This window comes from Acomys russatus, chromosome 13, assembly GCF_903995435.1.
Source record: "Acomys russatus chromosome 13, mAcoRus1.1, whole genome shotgun sequence".
Lineage (NCBI taxonomy): Eukaryota > Metazoa > Chordata > Mammalia > Rodentia > Muridae > Acomys > Acomys russatus.
This window is the reverse complement of record NC_067149.1, coordinates 15,903,844-15,926,308: the sequence shown is the minus strand read 5'-3', so window position 1 is coordinate 15,926,308 and position 22,465 is coordinate 15,903,844. Positions and strand designations below refer to the sequence as shown.

The following is a 22,465-nucleotide window of genomic DNA, read 5'->3' as shown; positions in this document are numbered from 1 at the left end:
CGAGCAAGGCTGATAGCCAGAGTTCCTCCCCCAGCTCCCTCAGAGTTGCCCTCAACACACACACACACACACACACACGCACACACACACACACACACACACACACACCCCACATACACCACACACCTGCTACACACACTAATACACCATACACACCATACACACTACATATGTACCATACATAGAGACACAGACAGACAGACCAATACACACACACACACACTACACTACACACCGTAACACACACACACACACACACACACGCCCATACCACATAGATACACAGACATATACACCACAAAAACACACCCCACATCATATCACATCATACCACACACACACACACACACACACACCACACACACACACACCACATAGACCACCACACACACACACACACCACACACACACACACCACACACACACACACACCACACACACACACACTACATGGACCACACACACAATACACACACCACATATACACACACCACACACACCGTATACCACACACACACACATGCAAATGAGTGTAATTTTTTTTCACTGTTTAAAAAAAAAAGATCGTATTTGGGACTGACACAAATCGTATCATTCTAGTTGCCTAAAGCAAGCAGGTTCCTCCCTCTCTCCCCCGCAGAATAGTAAGCAGCACTCACAGGGTAAACAAACACCTTCCCTTCCCAGGAAACTTGTCTCACTGCAGTCCCCAGAGCGCCTCAGAAGACTATTTCTCCCTGAGCCCAGGGCCACCGATGCAGGACACCAGCCCGCATTCCTTTGCTTTCATGCCACTAAAGCAAATTTGCACTTACTCCATACCCAGAGCAGTGAGCTTCACATTTTGTTCAGTTTCGCCCAGGATTAAAAAGCACTTGAATAGGTGACAACCAAAGTATTCCTGGGATCTTTTTAAACACAACCCAGCCAACATCGGGAAGGCGGTTCACTCTCAAGCTTAGGAAGCACGGAAGCGGTCTCATTTCACCTCTATCACCCAAATTCATGGACTTAGAAAAAGAACCCGCAACACTTGAGGTTCTTAAGACTATCGCAGAAGGACCAAGCCCAACCTACATATATGTCAACTGTGTCTTCAAGTAGGAGACCTGGTGGCCCTTAAACTGTTAGAGTGAGTCTGGTTTCTCACAGACACTGTGTGTGGTAAGCAACCCACATTCCGAGCTCCCCTCTCTCCTGCCGGTACCTTTGATTACGGTTCATCTTTCTTCTGGAATATGCACTCCCCTCTTTCCACTCATTCAGTTTCACTATGCCACTATGCCAGATGCCAGCCAAGGGCCATCTGGACATGCCACAGATAGTGTGCCCTGGCCTTGCCTAGTGTCTGATGCTCGCTGTGCTGTGAGCTCAGGCCCTGTGTGCTGTCTCACCTTCTAGAACCTGAGCAGCCTGTATGCTGTGTTTCTCTCTGCCCTGCTTTCCCTGTGGAGGTAGGATTCCTTTCAGTACTGCGGTCTGACTTGGGGACCAAAGGACAGCCATGGGCACTTGCACAGACTTACTCCGGGTAATCAATCAGGCCTGGGAAGGAGTGGTTGTCTCGGTTTTACCTTTGCAGAGAAGGAAAGGTAGAAGGGGCTGGATGGCCTGCCAAATGCCCCATATGCATTCAAGGGAGTGGTAGGACATCATCGCCTTTCTGAGTCCAAAGCCAAGCTCTTGGCAGTGGGGCTGGCATAGCTGTTTCCAGCAAGGGTCTGTGGCAGGGACGCAGCCTCTGGAGACGCTGTAAGAGGCGTTCACCTGCTATGTTATCGTTTCTTTCCATGTAGCCAGTAGTTAAGTGACCATTTTGGGTCATTGCTTTTGACAGGTCATATAATTTGAAACACTGTATTATGCCTAACAGGTTAAAAAAAAAAAGAGAGAGAGACAAAATCAAACGTATGCTCTGGGAGCTTAAAATTCGTGAAGGAGGGAGGGCAGTGGGAAGAGAATCCTTATAAGACAGTGTTTTTCAGGCTGTGGTTCTCCACCCCTTTGGGGGGGGGGTCTCTTACCAGATATTTGCATTATGATTCATAACAGTAGCAAAATTAGAGTTATGCAGGAGCACCAAAATAATTTTATGGTGGGGGGTTACCATGGCATTAGGAAGGTTGAGACTTGCTGCTGCAAGATATTGTAAAATGCTAGGACAGAATTGGGGTTAGCACAAACACACCTCAGACATATAGAGTTCAGCAGTGACACCCACAGCTCTGTCCTCCCCGCCCAGTACATGCTTTGTGACAGCAAACACTCCATCTGTCTTCTGCGCCTTTGGAGTACCTTGACAAGGCCAAGTGCATAGTAAGTGCTTCGTAGATGTTGTGTTTGGAAGACTCACGTCTTAGCTAGCACCTAAGATCAGTTGCCCAGCAATAAGGGTTAAAGGGGTATTTCAGGAAGAAACTGGGAGAAAAGTGAAGTGCACATAGCAACAAGTGCCACAGAGCTTCATCAAAGGACCAAGTAAGGAGGGAGTTGGGAGAGGTGAGAAAGGGCTGGGGAGGGGTAACCAGAACCAAGCACCTAGAATGTTCTGAGGATTTGATGGATTCCCTGGACATATAGTAAGAAACTTGTGAGCATGTGTGTACACATGACTGTCCTTTTCTGAAGAAAAAGGTGAGTCATTGTCACTAAATTCTCAAGCATTAGGACTATTTGTAGGCACTGACAAGCAGCTAATGAGGAAGAGGTTCTGTGTTTCCAAGAGGAGTAGAGAATGGAATACGGAAAGCCTGGGGTGGATCCTGCATCTGTAAGGAAGGGCATTTGGCGATTCTAAACCTCACCTGGCAGTGGAGGGAACAGAGGCAGATTGAATTAGGTTGTGGGAGACAGAGTACACTGACAAGGGATATTGCAGTAGGGGAGAAAGAAAGCTAGAAAAAAAATACCATTAACTTCAGGTTTCCAGCTGGGCTTGACAGAGGAAAAGGGCAAGCAGGTTTGAGGGAGAAATGCAAGCTCAGCTTGGACCACTATGTCAGCCGGAAGAGGAGCAGGGAAGCAGTCTAGGCTCAAGATAAAGACTCACTTTGTCTGTGTCTAGATGAGGGAGAGTTTAAACTAGGAAAGAACGTGAGACGCTTCTGGAGAGGCCTAGAAAGAAAGCAACATGGAGCACAGGTGGACCTGTGGGCCACACGACACTGTAACCAGACTTCCTGCCAGCTAACGTCAGCAAAAAAATGAAGACTCAGGGATGGTTGAGCTAATAGGGGGAGTAGGGGAAGGTGGCTCCACAGCGCATGCTGACTTTTCCAAAGTCACGGGCCAGCAGAAGCCTGGGAAGGAATGACGAGAGATGGGCGAGGAGGGGGAGGGCAGGCCAACAGACACAGGTGCAGGGTGATAGAATTTCAGTGAAAGGAAGGGAACAGGTAGAGCGATGAGCCAGAAATCACATGAGAAGACTCGAGCCGCAGCAGAGAGGAGTTTGCTCCGCAGCCTTGCCCATCCAGACCTTCTCGCCCGCGAGAAAATGACTTGAATTTCATCTTTCAAAAGAAAACTTGCCCATGCTCCACTGGTTCTGTCTGGGCAGGGATCAGGGCTCTGAGCAGCCAGCTTGAAAGGATCTAAGTTTCTATTCAGAGCTCTGGAATGGGACTCTTTCTGAGCACAGCCCTGGTGAGAGGGAGAGGAGACTGGGCAGTCCGGCCGGCCCTCTGCACTCCCCTACCTAGAGGCCCAGTTGTCCCACTGAGGCAGGACTAAGCCAAAGGGCTGATGGCCCTGGAATGAGCATGCTCCTCTCGCCAGTCCCAGCCCCAGTTAGAACATACATTGCTGTGACGTCACGGGTGGATGGCCAGAGCAGCCCTTGGCTGGAGGGTCTCTTTTCTTCCTGGCTATCGGTGGTGTTTCAGATACAACTGGCTTAGTGATAAAGGGGAGCTATTAGAAGAGAGAGAAGAAGGGAACATGGGGACCCCCACATCCTCAGCCCGACCCCAGGTGCCGTGTGGAGAGCCTAGAGTTCTCAGGAGCTTTCAGCCCGCCAAACACTTAGGAGTCACCCTCAGAGACGGATAAGAATCTTAACCATTTTAAATGTTGAGTGTTGGCCAGACAGCACAGCCCTCTGAAAACACGCGTGGGTTCAATCATTCTGAGCACTGACACTGCCCAACCACAGAACTGCTATAAAACCACCAGCCAGGAGCGCAGGCTCATGTTGCCCGGTCTCCTAGAGCACATGCTTGGCAAGACACTATTGCTGCAACCACCAGGACTGAGGGTAGGGTTAAAGACATTGGGAGGGAGGGGGTCCCATGGTAACGGCAATCACGTGCGTCTTCCTCCTCCTGAATTGTGAGTGAGCTGACATAGGAGAATCTCAATATTATCGTTAGGACTATGGGGGCAAAGCCTGGCTGGGTGTGGCCAAAAATGGCTGGAACTGCATTGAACCCACACTGGGTGTGGGCCTGACCAAGGAAGACACCAATCAAGGGATGAGTTATCCAAACCTACACAGTTAGAATTTGGGGTCCCTTGCTTTCTAAGGCCATAGGAAGATTTTTTTCTCTTATTCTAGAGAGTCACTCCTCAGATCGTGGAAGCCCAGGGGCCCCACAAAAACTTGCTGGGATAGGGCACCCAGGGCAATCCACCCGGGGCAGCATGTACCCAAGAGACAAGGCAAGCAGATCTAGCGTGCCCTGTGTTCTTACCCTGTTTGCTGTGTGAGTAGAGAGGGGAAGCCACAAGCCTGGCATGACGTATACACACACACACACACACACACACACACACACACACACACACACATACAAAGCCCCGATACAGGAGGAAACCTCAGGAATAGGGAAGGTACGTCCGCCTTAACTGACACAGTTTTCCAGGCCCTGCAGGAAGACACTTCCTTGGCTGCACCCCAGACCAGGGGCATCAGGCAGAATCCCAGCACAAGCCCAGCTTGAAGCCTCGGGTTTCACACTTCTGTACATTGGACAATCCCAGCCCCCTGCTAATTCCTCCTCCCTTTACTATGGCAACCCCCAAAACAAAACAGAAAGGGGCAGTGGTGTTGGTTTTTATATCATGCAGAGGCCTCAGTCTCCTACAGCAAACAAGCCCAGACATGATCCCACATCCCTCACTCCATGCCATGTTGTGGGTAAGAAATCCAGACTCCCTACACCCCGCCCACCAAGACAAGGTTTCACTTGCTATGTTTGCAGATCTTTACCTTTGGCCACAATGCCTTCCTTGTCTTAAAGAGAGAGGATGGCCTTGTTTCAGGAGCCTGGAGAAGCTCGTCGAATCTGACCTTGAATGCCACCCCAACCACTGTGCTCCTCTGGGAAGGAAGCAGGGTTCACCTTTAGGTTTAATGCCACCTGTCTACATGTTCCGTAGCAGCTGTGTCATGGTAGGGTGGGGGCAGGCTGGCCATTGCTCATTGAAAAAAAAAAAACTCAGTGCTCCCCAGCTGGGAAGTGTACCCTACAGGCTGTTGCCTTGATAACCTGCCTCAATTTGGCACTAGTGTCCTGGGCACACCATGCCAAAACCATAGACGGACAGCTTTGTCTCTTCCCACAATGCCAGCATTTATTTATTTATTAATAGATTTTATTAATTTATTCATATTACATATCAATGGTTATCCCATCCCTTGTATCCTTCCATTCCTCCCTCCCTTCTATTTTCCCCTTACTCCCCTTCCCTATGTCTGTGACTGAGGGGGATTTCCTCCCCCTGTATATGCTCATAGGGTATCATGTCTCTTCTTGGTAGCCTGCTATCCTTCCTCTGAGTGCTGCCAGGCCTCCCCAAGCTCAGCATTTATTGAATAATAATAATGCGCACGGTTTAGCTGTTTCAATGAGGGCAGTTTCTTGTAACCCGCCTACCCTGGTAGCCTGGCTGGGATAAACGTAGTCTCTTCCATGCCATTCTTCATGACCATTAGCTCCATAGCACACAGCACACAACCCATACACCTACAGGCATGTATGTGCTTTGCAGAATAAGTGCAAGTTAGGCAGCAGAGTCAGGAAGTCTCAGAAGCAGGCCAGGAGAGAGGCTAAGAACCTCACCAGTGGCGGGAAGGGGCTGCTGCGGGTGCCAGGGCGTGGGAGTAACAATGTTACAGTTGCTAGGGAAAGGCTAAGGCAGCTTCCAGAGCTAGAAAATGGGGGCGGGGTGGTGGTGGTTTAGGTCCAGGACCAGATGGGTGAACAGGTGGGCTGGTGGGCAGTTGTATAAACCGTGTCAATGGCAGGTTACCCAGACCAGCTGAAGCTCCAGGGACAGTCAGGGAATTCTTTGCTTGTCCATCTGTGATGCGCACACACAGCAGGCATTAGGTAATAGGTTGATGACATATTTTGTATCCATCATTTTATGGGGCTCAGATGAAGGAGTTACACCCTTCCCTTGGTCTGATGTGTAATAACTTTTTGGGCCTGATTTCCATGATACAATTTTAATACAACCTTGTGGCCCTACAGTCACTATTCATTTCCAATGAGCTTATAAAGTGTAGTTCCATCTCTGCCCAGGAAGACATCACGCATCAGTCGGTGCTGGGAGGAGGGAGGGAGGGGAGCTGACAGGTGGCACAGTTTCTGGTCCACACAGGGCATGGCATTTATCCTTCTCCCTCAAAATGGAGTCAGAAGATACTTGTAAAATAAAGCCATCTAGGCTACTGCACAGCCTTTTTAAAAAACACAGCTGTGGGGCTGGGGAGATGGCTCAGTGGTTAAGAGCGCCGCCTGCTCTTCCAGGGGTCCTGAGTTCAATTCCCAGCAACCACATGGTGGCTTACAACCATCTATAATGTGATCTGATGCCCTCTTCTGCAGATAAAGCACTCATATACAATAAATAAATAAATATTTTTAAAAAGCACAGTTGTTTGAAATATGTAATAACTTACAGTAAGGCATAGCTTGACTTAACACAGCCAAGACAGGGCCTGGCAGGCACGGTCACCTGAGAGCAGTTCCTGGCCCAGATGGCCCCATTGGGCCTCCAGGCTGTGTCCACATAGGCCTGGTGGACGAGCAGGGCAGAAAAGCCCAGCATACACTAGTCTAGAGTCAGGTTGTGTGCAGCAGCAGCCTCTGAGCCTTCTGGATACTCACCCAGGGAGAAGCCATGCAGAACAGGTGTCATTTAAATCAGAATGGGCCGAGAGTGAGCCAGCAACACTGAGGGCTATTGGAGATCATATAGGAGTGGGGGGGGGGGAGGCACTTTGTCCCAGATCCAGGGACAGGGCACAAGACAGAGGACCTTCTACCATGCCAGGCCACAGTCTCATGTGTATTCTGGAACATACCAGATAACCTTCGATTGTAAACAGAGCCTGCCCCTTGCCATGGGGAGGACTGGAGATGTGAGGACCCTCCTCTAGGAACTTGATGAACATGGAGAATGATTGGTTTAGAGCAATTGAGCTTGTCCTGTGCCTGAGGCACTGAGCCCCATGCCTGCAGAATAGCTAGGCAGCACAAGGCACTGGCAGTCATGGCCAGTAAGATGAGCACTAAGTGCATTCATTAAAAGGCAAGCATTTTGGGAGTGACCTTGTCCAGTGTCACCCATAAAGAACCTGACAGATTGGGAGCCATAGCCTGCCTGGTCTCAGATCCCTAAAGTCCCCCCTGTGCCCTGTGACTCTACAGTATATGCAATGTTGAGTTCCCAGAAAACAAACTTTACCATGACAAGGTCACAGAATCCCCAAGTTAAAGCTACCCAGTGTTCTCCTTCTTTGTGGATAGATGCTACAGTCCTCCATTTGCCCTGAGGGGCAAATCCTCATAGCAACCCAGCTGCCTTCCACCTGACTCCACACATGCACTGAGTTCCCCCTAAGTGGATCCCCACTCACCTTCATGAGCCAAACTTTATGCTTGCCTCTGAGCAAGAGTGCCCCTCCTTGCCCCTGCCGGTTAGAGTTTGTATTGCTGTAATGACACAGCATGACCAAAAGGCAAGTTGGAGAGGAAAGGGCTTATCCACTTACACTTCCACAGCGCAGTTCACCATTGCAGGAAGCCAGGACAGGAACCTAAGCAGGGCAGGAACCTGGAGGCAGGAGCTGATACAGAGGCCGTGGAGGGGTGCTGCTTAGTGACCTGCTCCTCATGGCTTGCTCAGCCTGCTTTCTTATAGAACCCAGGACCACCAGCCCAGGACTGACACCACCTCTGCACTGATCACTAACTGAGAAAATGTCTTAAAGCTAGAACGCATGGAGGCATTTCCTCAACTGAGGCTCCTTTCTCTCTGATGACTCTAGCTTGTGTCCAGGTGACACACAAAATATCCAGCATACCAGCCACCCCAGAGCCACGTCCCGTGTGAAGTGCTGGTTCCCAGGCACTGTCCTCCGGCCCAGGGAGCTTGCTAAGGACGAGAGCCTACTGGTTACACCTGAGAGACGGGTCATCCACATTGGCATTCTGGCTTCTCTCGCGCTCCATGAGGCCGGGGAGTGAAAAGTAGAAGTTTAGGTCAGCCTGAACTACAGAGAGACTCCAAGACACCGTGTAAAAACAAAACAACCCAGACAAAAACCCTGGCCTTTTCTGTAAACCTTCAAAGTTTCTCTGGCTCTTCTTGCTTCACTATATTTAACTATAAAGTGGGGAGATAAAAAATAAAGTTTAGAGTTCATCAAATTATTGATAAGAAGGGAACGAGCTAGGCTAGTGCACAGAAATAAAGACAATCCCTGCGCATAAATGCTCAATAAATATCAGCCATATTAACAATTATCCTCATCACCATCACCACCATCAGAACATGAGCGCTTAGAAAAAGACTTGTGTTGTTTGCTGCTGTTATATGCAGCCACCAAGTAACCCACATACTCCTGCACTGTGGTTAGCTGTTTAGAGCCCCTCCACAGACTGTGAGCACCTCAGGCCTGTCTAGTTGGTCCTGTGTCCCTAAGGTCTGCCCACTAGGCACAGACTAGAGACACAATAAACACTTGCTGTGCGCGTCAGTTCCTGGGGAACTGTTAGTTCCCTATGTTTCTAGAAAACAAAGCTCGTGCTTTCTTACTTGATGGTGATATATTTGAATGTGGCATCAGTGACTTTAGGAAGCACTTGGCACCCAGGCAGCAGTTTTCTCCAAGACATAAGAAAATGTGTCTACACCGCACCCTGTGCGGTGGTGTGCGGGGAGGGTGCCTTGCTAAGCCTCCTTCCTCTCCACTATAGCTAGGCCTAAGGGTCTGCAGCCCGGCCAGCCATCACCATCCACTCCAGATGTCTTCTGCTCAGAAGTTTCTTACCCCGCCACAGGCCAGTCTCTCTCCCTTGCTGCCTACAGAAACTGCCCCGTCTTGCACAGGACTGTAGAAGCGCGCTACACAGTGTCTCCGCCTCCACTCCAGTTTCTGGGGCATAAACAATAAGAGAGGAGGGTGTCGTGTATAAGGCGAATAGCTGCAGCCTGAGGTCTTTGTGGAAGGCTGCAGTTTTATACGCCTCTTGGTGACCAGCCACTTATTATTCCAAGTGCAGACAGGTTTACGATCTGAAATGCTCACTGTGCTGGTTGCTATGGGGGGAAACAGAGGAAAGTTCCAGCTTGGAGTTGGAAGCGACTGCCTGTTATGGGATGGCCTGGCCCTCTCCTCCTCACTCCCCTCCGTGCTCCTTCTGTCGTCAGTTGAGACAGAAGCAACAACAGCTTCCTTTCTTCTCTCTGTCACCTAGAATACATAGACAGACAGGCCACAAGCCTGGCCCTTGACGTGAAATTTCTTCTGTGTGCTCCGTTCCAGACTTCTGTATGCATGCCTTGGCCCTCTCCTGCCATGGCCTTGTCTGCTGTTGGACCCTTACTTTCCCTGATCCCACACTCTGCCTGCCCAGCCCTGCACCTGAGCCTGAGGCCTGGCTCCCTCGAGAGCCATCCCACGTTCCCAATCTGGCTTCTTGGCTGGAGCCAGAGGTGTTTAGTCCCTGGCTTTTTGGTCAAAGGCATTCCAGAGAGTTCCAGGGAATGAGAGCTGCCTTTAAACCTTGTCCAGAGTCCTACCAAGCTCTCAGAGTGGGAGTGACTCATATCCTGGCTCTGCCGTTAGCTTGTGGGGTCATCCCAGACAGGCCACCCAGCCTCCCTCCGGGGTAGATGTGGGAGGGGGACAGCTTTGAGAGCCTGGTAGAGTTGTGAATGGCATTCCCTAGAGACTGGGGTGGCGATACAGCTGGACTGCAAGCCTCCATCCTCCTGAGCCCATTGGTGGATCCCACAGAATACTGACTGTGCAAGCTTCCCAGTGCTCACACTCCAATGTCCAAGAGGAGAACACACACACACACAACACACACACACACACACACACACACACACATGCATACACACACACACACATGCATACACACACACACACATGCATACACACACACACACACACGCATACACACACACACACACACACATACACAAATATTATATAAAAAGCTCCTTGGGATATGTCTCATTATGAAAAAATACTAAAGGAAAGAGAAAATACGGAGTTTAAAAAGAAGTCAGTTGGCTTAGCACTGAAAGAATGTTAACGTTTCGGTAACACATCAATAAACTGTTAATGAGAAATGTCTAGTGTGGGGCAGACACCTGTAATCCTGGCACTCTAGCACTGGGTGGAGATTAAAGGATCAGGAATTCAACACCAGCCTTAGCCAAATAATGAGTTCAAGGCCAGCCTGAGCTACATGAGACCCTGTCTCAAAAAAACAACACACACACACACACACACACACACACACACACACACAGCTTTTGGTGAAATTGTTAGTAGGCAGCAAACAGCGGAGACACTCTTTCTGCCCCTCACTTGACTCAAGTCTACAGAAATCTCTTTATACCAGGAGTTGTTTCTCTGGCTTATGTGTTATCTGATAGCACATTCCAGCATGGAAGCTCATAGCTGGGGAATCGTACACTAAGAAGTTGTGCAGCTGTCCTTCTTAATTGTATTATTATCTTTTTTAAAAATGTCCCTGGTTGTTCTCTTTGGCCAAGGGTAGGCCTGCTAGTTTTGCTCAGGCTTTTGATGTCCAGTCCAGGATGCGGTGGCACTTGTGTGGCCAGTGGGGAAGGACTTAGACTCATGATCCCAGGTGCTTCCTCAGTTAGCAGCCTCAGAGCAGGGACAGCTGGTGACAAGTGGGACTTCTTAACTGCAACCCAACAGCCACCCCAGGCTATGCAGATGCCCCTGTCCAGGATTACCTGGGCACTTGTAGAAGTGGTTAAAGCTGACCTCGGCTGCCTGGCTTCCTCCCCACACACAGCCACAAGAGTTGACTGCCACTTGCAGGTTGGCAGAACTGCTTCCATCTCCATTCCTGTGCTGCCTAGTGGTTCTGGAGTTTCCACCTGCACCTTAGGAGGGTGTTGCAAACACGTCTGGGGAGGGGATAGGGCTGAATCCTCTAAGTAAGATTGCTTCGAGTCAGCCCAGGAAGTGGCCAGAACCCCTTGGTGGCTGGAATCTGCCCCCATGTTGGTGATAGGGGCAGTGCTCAGGGACAAAGGAGTGGTCCCTAGCCACCTCTGCACCTGTAAGAAGGTCCATTTGGAATGATCCTCAAATAAAGATCAGGGACTCCTGAAACATCAAATCTGTTTCTCTTGAAAAATCAGCTTCAGCGAGTGTGTGGTGGGGCCTTGACCCTGAACAATGGGGAGAGTCTGACTCACAAGGGCAACCCACTATGCTCTCATCTCAGCCTCTCATAGCTGCCATCGTTGGGTCGGGGGTGGAAAGGAAAGACCAGTAAGTGTTGCACCTCACTGACCATCGTCTCCTCACCCCACAGTCGGACGGCTCCATCCTGGCAATTGCCCTGCTGATCCTCTTCCTCCTGCTGGCCCTGGCACTGCTCTGGTGGTTCTGGCCCCTCTGCTGCACGGTGGTAAGTGTGCCAGCCTCAGGCTGCAAGAGGCAAAGGTGACATAGAGACCTCAGGTACATCAGTGATGGGGTGGGGTGGGGGTGTGGTGGGGGAGGGTAACCAGGAAGTCTAATAGTAGGAGATAAATCTTACAATTTTTATACAAGTTATACAAAATCTGCATAAGCCAGGCTTGATCACTTAGACCTGTGAGCGATGAGCTGTCATCACAGGCTGGGGCAAGACTACCGATGGCAAAGTCTTTGGTACTGAGCTCTGCCCAATGTTCAGCTGTGAGTCTCAGCATCTGTTTCGATCCATTGCTAGGTGGAGCCTCTCAGAGGATAGTTATGCTAAGCTCCCATCTGCAAGCATAGCAGAGTATCCGTAATAGTGTCAGGGGTTGGCTCTCTCCCTTGGTGCGGGTCTCAGGTTGGGCCAGGCACTAGTTGGATAGTCCCTCAATCTCTGTTCTATCTTTATGCCTGCACTCCTTGTGGGTAGGTTGGTGTTCCCCTCCCTCCACTAGGAGTCCTATCTGTTTAGAAGGTGTCCTCATCAATCTCCATGACCCCTGCTATTAGGGTCTCAGGTAGAGTCACCCTCAGATCCTTCCATGAGCCTGCTTTGTCGTAGGTCTCCAGCTTGTCTCAGAGATGCCCCCGCCTCCATTTTCTCTTTTCTGTACAAGCCCTCTGTCCTCCAGCCCCTAGTCTCCCTGTATCTGACCTTCACCCTCATTTCCCTCAGCACTTCCTTTCCTATCGTGTTGCTTCTCTTCAACCACTTCCTCTGTCTATTCTATTTCCCCTTCTGGGTGAGATTCACACATACTCTCTTGGTCCCTGCTTGTTACTTGGCTTCTTTGGGTCCGTGAATTGCAATATGGCTATCTGGTACTATATGGCTAATATCTGCTTATAAGTGAGTACATACCATGTGTGTCTTTCTTGGTCTGGGTTACCTCACTCAAGATGACCTTTTCTAGTTCCATCCATTTGGCTGTAAATTTCACGACTTCCTGTTTTCAGTAGCTGAGTAGTATTCCATTGTGTAAGTGTACCACAGTTTCTTTTTCCATTCTTTGATGCACCCTATGATGCTGGGTTTCTTTCTGTGGGAAATATTTCCTAAAACAAACTTTTCAGGACAGGAAGAAGCGTCACCCAAGGCAGGATTGTTTTGCAAATTTTCAAAATAATTTTTAAATGAATGTATCTGGTTTCAGTCCCTGTTGCCTGGGAAGGTAGCTGGCATGTCCTCATGTGGTCTTGGTTTGGTAAATCTATGACGGCCTGTGTGAGGGAAGATCCTGGAGACAGACAACATTTCCTGTTTGTGATGATACTAACTGTCCCTCCCCTTGATGCTGAATGTTGGCCTGCACCTCAGTGATTCATGGGCCTTCCAAACTCTGTGTTGACCAGTCACTTCAGGGACCCTGACTGGGGCTGAGTGAAATCATGTGTTTCCGGAATGGGAGTACAGTGTACAGCAAAGAGTGCTTCCCCTCAGAGACCCATTCAGAGGATTCTGGAAGGTTCCTCTTCCCCGAGAGACTGACTCCATAGTCCTCAAACTGACAGAAGGTGTCTTTGTGAGTCATGGTCCCCAAATCTCCCTCTGCCACTCTCCTTGCCCCTTCTGCACATGTGGGAAATGCCACTTGACCCAGTAGCCGAGCTGCATGCCCGAGTTAAGAAAACAGCAAGAGCTACAAAGGACTCACAGTGTGGGTACATGAGGTCCCTCTCTCCACACTGCAGCACTTTCTCTGGAGTCATATCCTACCAGATCTCCAACCCAGACTGGCCAACCTTAACCTTCAATAGCTGCATACCCAGGGGAGGGACATAAAATGTGGCCAGACATCAGGCCCTTAAATTCCCTTTCTGAAAACACAAATAATGCACACACCTGTCCGTACCTGACCTCCATTCTACTGTGTCCCTGACGAGCAGTGTCTGGTGAATTTTCCACCCTTGCTCCCCGCTCATAGCTCCCCCATGTACCTCGCTGGGTAGTTGCTGCCTGCACTGCTCTGATTTTTGCTGACCTCCTCCAGTGCCTCTGCTCACTTCCCCCATCCTTTGCCCCGTACTCTCCAGGTTATTTCCAACTCTCCTCTCCATAGCTTATCTGCAGACAGTGTTGCTAAGTTCTCTGGTGTTCATTTTATGGGAAGTGTGTTAGTAACTTTCCTGATGCTGTAACAAAACACCTGACAAGAAGCAGCATGTGGAAGAAAAGGTCTGTCGGGTTTATCTTGGCTCACGGTTTTAGATTCAGGCCAGCATGGCCCATGGCAGCCTGACTCGAGGTGCCTGTCACATCGTATTCCCTATCGGGAAGCAGAAAGGGATGAGTGCTAGTTCTCAGCTCAACTTCTCCCTTTTCCCACTTTATTCCACCCTAGGCCCCGCCCACGAGGTGGTGCTGCCCATGGCCATGCAGATCTTCCCTCCTCAGTTAAACTTTGGAAATCCACCCAGCAGTGTGTCTCCTAGGTGACTCCAAATCTGCTCAAACTGACAGTGACTATTAACCATCACAGTGGGTCAGTTCTGTGTCAGGAAACTATGTAAGGAGATCTTGCTATATTCTGCAAGATTAAACTCTGGGACTTGTGGGATGTCCTGTTTGGTAAAGACACTTACCACCAAGCCTGACTTCCTGGGTTTCATCCCCAAGACCCATGTGGTAGAAGGAGAAAAAATGTGCGCGCGCGCATGCACACACACACACACACACACACACACACACACACATGTAATTTTAAAAAGAAGTTCTGAAATGAGTTGTGCAATGGTGCAGGCATATAACATCATTGAACTATGATTATAAAAAATAGTGAAACAGAGAATCTTATGTCTTGTGGCACTAATCATGATTAAAGAGACAACCAATCCCATTGTATAATTGCAGCTTTTCTGCACTCCACTAACTATGCCAGCACACCCTTTAGGTCAGAACAAATCATTCTGCTTGAGTCCAGGTAAGATCAAAGACAGCATTTGGTTTGTTAGGGCGGGGTTGGCACGCCCATTCATCGTGTGTTCTACACAAAACATGTTCTCGATTTTTCAGTGACCCTGTGAGCGGTTTTCAAGTCATTTTGTAAAAGGTCACATTTTATTCATTGTCTTGTATCTCAGGGACAGTTTAGCAAAGAAGCCAATTAGAACCTGATAGGCCTTAAACTGAAACAAGAGCAAACTCTTCAAACCCTGTTCTCCACGTCTTTCACAGCGCTGAGCTGTAGGGCCAGACACCCACACCAAGCATCACCCAGGAACTTGCTACTGGTTTATATGGCTAAAGCGTGGTGCAAACAGACAGCAACTCACCCAGCACCCCGGGCTTGGATGGGGTGCTCCCTAATCGCTCTCCAGCCCACACCTCACATCTGGACCTTCTCAGTCTGCCACGTAGGAAATTAGTCTCCGCTATGCAGGGGCCGTCCCTCCCCTCTGCATCCCTGCCCTCCCCTCTGCAAGTGCACTGGAAAGAGGTTGGCTGTCACTGCATATGACACACTGCCAAAGCCTCATTATCCCCTGTCCGCTCAAGGAATGGGGAAATCCTCTAATTTCAGATGCCCATGTAAAGAATCAGGAAGTGGGAGCTGTGCTGCCCCCCCCCCATTGTCCTCCTTTGGGTCCCCTCTGGGGACTCCCTGGTCTGTGGCTCTCAGATCTGGCTGCATTCCTGAGACCACCTGAGGATTAGATGATCAGGGACAGCTCTTCCAAACAGTAATGCCTCTCTGGGTGAAAACAGCACACCTCAGAACAGGAGGGGTTTAGGCAATAGCTTGAAAGCAGTCGCTAAGCTGCCATCCTGGCAGGCATGCTTGCGGTCTTATTAGAATCATCTGCGTGGTGAATTCCCAAACATGTCAACCGTGGAACTCTCCTTCCACCCCTTTTTGTCGCTCTACCCTCAATACCCTTGGCATGCTCACACCAAGGACACCGGTATTCTTCCAGAAACATCGGAGAAGTGCAATCCTAGCAAAGGCTGAAGCATCTGGGGCTGTGAGGGCAGCCCCTGTCCTCCCGCCCTGGAGGCTGCCTCAGTATCTCCCAGCTAAATTCCACGTCATCAGGACAGTGACCTCTTGTGGCCCTGCACAGGCTCACCCTGCTGGCAGCTGGGAACAGCTGGCCCAGAGCCCAAGGCAGAGGCCACTCCCCCTCCAATCCAGGGCTTCTGAGTTTATTTTACTGTGCCACTTCCCAGAGTTCCACAGTGACCCTGACATCATGCTGCAGCCGTTGTGCCCAGACGTCCTGCTAAATCGCCATGCCAGTCACTTAGGCTTTATCCACTCGTGTTAGCATTCCCGCTGTGGTTGTCCTTTTAGATATTGATGAATGTCGCCTCTTAAACAACTCCAGCCTCAGGCACGTAAGGGGTACAAAACTGTTTCAAGTTTGTATTTCAAATGGAGAAAGAAACGCATTTAGGTTTCATTTGTATTTAAAAAAAAAAAAAAAAAAAGACCTCACCTCTGTGAAAATTGACTGTACTTCCTTCCAAACACCCTCAGCACAGGCCTTTGCTCAACTTGTGCAATGTGAGAATTCTGGACTAAGGCTGTGCGAGCCAGAGGCAGTGAGCCCACGGTCAGATGTGAGGTGTGTATTAAGCTCAGCCAGTCTGCTTTGTGGGAAGGACCGTTGGTGTGTCTGCTCACCAGCGTCTCCTCCTTACTTTAGGTCTTTCATGCGGAGCTGCCCACCTACTTACGGTGTTCTGCTGGGAATACTTAGTGCAATGCTAGGACAAGGAAAGAAAGCCAGAACAGGAAAGGCAGGCAACCCTCTCCAATCAGCGTTAAAGTCCTCGGGTGCGTTTCTCTAATGATACAGCATTCCTTCTGCACAGTTTCTGGCCTGAGGCAGCTTATCTCAGAGACTCACACAGGCCAGGGAGGCGGTACCTTTAATCCCGGGGCGGCACCCAGGAAGCAGAAGTGGGTGGGTCTGTATAAGTTCTAGGCCAGCCTTATCTCCATAGTGAGTTCCAAGCCAGCCAGGGCTGCTTAGCCAGGGGTCACTGGCTTGGCAGCAAGCAGCTTTATCCACCGAGCCATCTTGCTGACCCTGGACACCACAAATTATTAATAAAAACACCACAGAGGATATGTATCTTTGCTGTGGTGTATGAGAGAGCACAGGTGTTGTGTCTGGGAGCAGGAAGATGGCACAGCAGTGCTCCTTGGAGGGGAGACTAAGCCGGAAGGAGACACATCACGGCTGGGGCTAACCGCTCCCGGTATTCCCTGAGATGGAAAGTCTGCTGTTGTATTGCATGGTTTCTCTCTCCATTAAAATAAATCATCTGTGTGGTTTGGATGAGGCCCACTGTCATGAAAGACCCATCCTCCCGTCAGCATTGCACCCTGTTCCACACATGCCTGTGGCCTTAGGTAGAGCAAAAGAGAGCTACAGACCCCCCACCATCTTCTCTGTCTGGAGCCCCCACTGTCTTCTCTCTAGAACCCCACTGTCCTCCCCCTGGCTTTCAGCAAGGTGTCCATGAAGCCCCACTAGGCTTCTTTGCATCTGTGGCTCTCCCAGCACCCCATCTTTGATCACCTCCACCAAGCTTGCCCCCCCTATATGCTGAAGGTTTTCCTCCTCCATTCAGTCCCAGGTTCATATAACACCCTATCTCATGGGTGTCATATGCAATTCTCCCATAAGGAAAAGAGCGCACAGCCAGGACCACCGTGCCTGCTTGCCTGCACACATGCTAACGGAAGCAAGAAAGCAGGCGAGGTGTGCATGCATGTGCAGAACTTGCATCTCCTGCCCAGCCCACGGCCAGCCAGCCAACCTTCTCCCCTCAAGTGGCACTAAGTCAAATCGGCACGCGTTCTTCTACATCTGATGGTGAACATTCTATGAATTCTGCCACCACTACCACACACACAAAACTAAAGCAACTGTTAATTTCTCTTTGGCCTTTGAAAATCATCTCTTTCAAGCTGGTATAATTTCTCAGTTTTGTGATAAAAAAAAAAAAAAAAGAACTGTTATGCCTACCACACATGAACAAACACACGCGTCATGGGTCTGGGTTGTGACAACACTGACTGAGTATGCAGTGTTCAAGTTGTCAGGTCACTGTCCAGGAAGCCAGGTTGGGGCCTGGTGCTGAGAAGCAAAACGGCTGTCCAAGCGCCCTGAGTGGACTCGGAAGCAGGATGGGCCTGAGTAAGTGGTGTCTAGAAAAGTTAGCCATTAGCTCTCAGTCCACTCCAGAGTCTAGATTTCCCACAATGCATCAGTGACCCAGGCTGCTCTGGTACGAGAGACTTCGAATATCTTAATTACCCTCAAAAAACTTATGCAGGAGGATTGAGCATCCAGAAGTGAGTCTTGCATCACTAAGTGTTAGGAATTTACTTGAGAGCAGGCCATTGAGAATAGTAGGAAATTCTTCCTTCATCTTCTCCTTCAGAGGGGCACACTCTCATTCTTTCCAGAAATAGTGGTTGAGCAACATGCTCTGAGCTACAGGTCAGAGACAGCAGCTGGCCACATGTGCATGCATCTTCTAGAAGCTCAGAGTCCACTGTGACACAGAGAGAGAGAGAGAGAGAGAGAGACTGAGGAGAGAGAGGGAGAGGAGAGAGGAGGAGAGAGAGAGACCGAGCGAGAGAGAAAGAGGACAGCGAGAGAGAGAGAGAAAGCGAGAGAGAAAGGAGGAGAGAGAGAGAGAGAGTTGGAAATGCACCCTAGAGTTCACTGCCAATCGTGTGGACCACAAATGATAAGATCTGTGCTGGAGTCCCAGGAAGCCACGTCGCTGGCCTTGTCCCAGGCAGAGACAGTTCATTATGCAGATGAGCCCAAGAGCCCAGGCAAAGGCATGCCTTAAAACAGAACAAATGGTCTTCTGTCCTCACTCCATGATGGTAGAGGCGCTTGAGAGATGAGCTAGCAGGGCAAGGACACCATCATTGTTAACATCAAGTATTCCAAGGCAAAGAGGGATTCTCTTGATTGTTGATTGATGTGGCCCAGCCCACCCCAGGCAGCACCATTCCCTAGACAGGTGATCCTGGGCTGTGTAAGAATGCTAACTAAACACAGGAGCACAGCCAGCAAGCAAAGCTCCTCCAGGTTCTGGCTCAAGCACCTGCCCTGACTTCCCTCAGTGACAGACCGGGACTTGAAAGCATAAGCCGAATCAATCCTTTTCTCTAAGCTGCTTTTGGTCAGAGTGTTTATTACAGGAACAAAAGGAAACGATTAACAGTTGCTTTTGAGACAGGTGTTGATGTGCAAAGTGTGCTGGCCTTGAACTGAGATTCCCCTTTCCTTTGTCTGACAAGCACTAGATTTATCGACCTGTGCCACACAGGACTGAGAGCAGCTGTGTCTGCTCAGCCATAGAAACCCGCGGCACAGCATGGTAGGAATGTCTGACCTGTCACACCACACGCCTCTGCCCTGAGCTGATCGATACAGACAGACCGATTAGAAATAAGCTAATTCACAGCTCTCAGAATGTGGTCCACACACCCTGGGGTCAGCATTGTTTGGCAGTTTTCTAGACATGCAAATGCCTGGTCCCAATCTGCTGAGGAGACAGGGCTCCAGAGTTCTGTGTAGCAAGAAACTCTCTACACATTTCTAATACTGGAACATTTGGCAACTGCTGAGCTCATTGAAAATAGAGGGTGAGTAGGTAGTTTTGTGAACAGATTCATTAGCCCCCAGCTGGTCCCTTGGAATCGCATAGGCCACACAGAGGCCCGTGTGCAGACAAAGCATCCCTCAGCAGTGAGAGGCCAGGGGTATGATGCAGAGGAGGCTGTGGGAGCGCTGGGGAGTGCAGCTCAGACACAAATACAGACCGTAGAGAAGGGGGCCAGAAAAATGCTTTCTGTTCAGCGCCACGTTTTATACCATGAGATAAGCATCTGCCTCCCAGGAGCATGTGCAATTTAGCCAACATCCAGCTCCTATCATGGAGAGAAGAGACAGGCAAGGAGGAGCATATAGAGCCTGGAGAGGTGGCTAAGACTGATGGCTGCTCTCACAGAGGACAGGCGTTCAGTTCCCAGCACCCACACAAAGGCTCACAACCTTCTGTAAGGCCAGCTTCAGGGACCAGACATCCTCTTCTGGCCTCCAGGGATACCAGGCACTCCTGTGGTGCATTTACATGCATGTAGGCAAAACATAAAATAAAATAAGTCTCTAAAGTCACATGGGGAGTTGTAGTGGAGCCTCTCTCAGTGGCTGAGAGCCAGGCTGTGGCCTCCTGGCCCTCGTGTGCATGGAGGCCTGCACTGTCCGGTGAGGATGGACAGCTGGTAGCTCCAGTGGTCACGTGGCCAGAGCACAGTCAGTTCTAAAGCACAGGATCATAGCAGCTGAGTCAGCAAGAGCAGGCAGGGCTTTGAGAAACCAAACCTCACATGAGCTCTTCAGAGAGAGAGAGAGAGAGAAAGAGAGAGAGAGAAAGCAGTGTGCAAGCCGCCCGAGCGGTACCTCACTTCACAGTTATGAAGCCAGTTTCCAGAGACCTAGCAGTAGAGCTTGACCATAGGCCACACTGGCTGAACTGCCAGTGTTGGAGCAGCCCGAGCTTGCCGTGCCATGTGTCTCCTGTGATCTGCCTTCACCGGCTCTCCAGCAACTGCCTGGGGTGCGTGCAAGAACCTGAGCCTGACATGAGTGTATGATAGTGGTAGAGCACTTAACCTACACCTGCTGCGCGTGGGTTTGATCCCCGGCATTACAAAGTTTGCTTCCACTGGCTCTCTTCTCTGTTTCTCTCCCGTCTCTATCCTCCCCTGTGCCCTCTACCCTCCATAACCTCCTTTGTGCTTTTATATCCCATGAGCCCTATTGCCCACCTTCCTCACGCCCTCTGTCCTCTCTTATAGAGCCCCCTTTTAAGTTTCATAGCCAATGCCCACACTTACCCTCGCTGATGTCTTAGATTAATGCATAGGTAAAAACACGAAGAGCTGCAAGCCACCTGAGGCCGAATGCGTGCTGCTTATATTTCTGACTCTGGAGCTCCTCCTTTAATAGAACACTTTCAAGGCCCATCGACTTTTCTCCATGTTTCAATACTACATTTTCTCTAAAGCTGAATACAATTTAATTCGGTAGTAGGGGACGTGTTTTCATAAAGGCTGTGGGGGCGGGGGGCGGATACAGGAGGACAGAGCAGTGCTCAGGGTGGCCCAGGAGCTGCTCTGGGCATAGGAATGTCCCAGGCCAGGCTGGGCTCACCAGCTCACCAGCTCAAAGCACCTGGGGGACTGCTTCACTGTCCTTGCCAGTCACTCCACAGGTAAGGCCAGGTTAGAGGACCAGTTTCAGTTTGTCTGAACATGGTAGTTTGTTTTTCGGAAATCGAGGTGCCCACTTTACAGCCCATTTTACATGTGGAGTCTGAATTACAAATTAGTTCTTGTAACCAGTGTTGGTAAACCACGCATTGTCTTTGGGGCTCTGTTCAGATCTTGATTCTTGATAAGTGTGGAGTAAACTAAGTCTGAGTCAGTCTGCGTGACAGGCTACTTGGGCTTTGTGTCCCAGCTACCATCATGTGGGGCGGGCACACGTGCATGCGTGTGCGCGCACGCGCACGTGTGTGTGTGTGTGTGTGTGTGTGTGTGTGTGTGTGCGCGCGCGTGCGTGCATGGCACGGGTAGTGCCCGTGCATGAATGCCTGTGTACACATGGAGACCAGAGTCAGCTGTTGAGTGTCTTCCCCAGTGGCTTTCCACTTTATTTTTGAGACAAACCCGGAGCTCGTGGACTGGTCTAGGTTGGCTGGCCAGCAAGCTCCCAGGATCTTCCCACCTCTGCCCACCCCCCACCTCCCAGCACTCGCACAAAACTCCACATCTGCCTTTTACCTGGGCGCGTGGGATTGAACTTGTTGCTCGGTTCTCACGCTTGCGCAGCAGCACTTTACTAACGGAGCCATCTCTGCAGCCCTGTCACGTGCTAACTGCTGCTGACATCCCTGACTCCCACGGCCACTGCCGAGACACCAGGCTCCCGTCTCGCGTGTGTTATGGAGCCAGCCATAGAGTCACCTGGCTCACGCAGAAGATTATTAGAATGCAATAAAGGGAAAAGCAGACAAGGGGAGAGCGCCTTCGTCTGTGCACTGTATTCACAGCACTTGCACCGCACACACAATTGCTCAGGATGACTCAACTCCCGCAAGGTTTATGCGTTGATTCTGCTTAACTGGTGAGGCTGCAAGAGACCCAGGGGTTTCTCAAATCCTCACCGGTTGGGAGAAGGCAAGTGTGGGTATGACAACTGTGTGAGGGGCTTCCACGCAGTGAAGGAGCAGCCTTGAGGCTCTTCAGAGCTGTGGACAGCATCCCTATCGGGCATCTGACTTTTTGCAAACATCCTGCCATCTCCACCCACTTCTCCTCCCACTCAAGGCGTTGCCCCACCTCCCCATCCCTTCCTCCAGTTTCCAGCCATTTCCTGTTTCAAAAGAATTTGCTGTCTGGGGGAGGATGGCAGGCCAGCGCCAAGCAATAAGAGTCTTCCCCAGAGGTC

General features: G+C 50.2%; 1 protein-coding gene across 1 annotated transcript in view; it reads left to right on the top strand.

Annotated features, from left to right (window-relative positions):
• The window catches only part of Antxr1 (ANTXR cell adhesion molecule 1), a 190,325-nt gene that overhangs the window by 103,656 nt on the left and 64,204 nt on the right, over positions 1 to 22,465 (top strand). Inside the window, exon 13 of the mRNA XM_051154860.1 lies at positions 11,826 to 11,921. Within this exon, the coding sequence (XP_051010817.1) occupies positions 11,826 to 11,921 (96 nt within the window). The remainder of the gene's footprint in view (positions 1 to 11,825; positions 11,922 to 22,465) is intronic.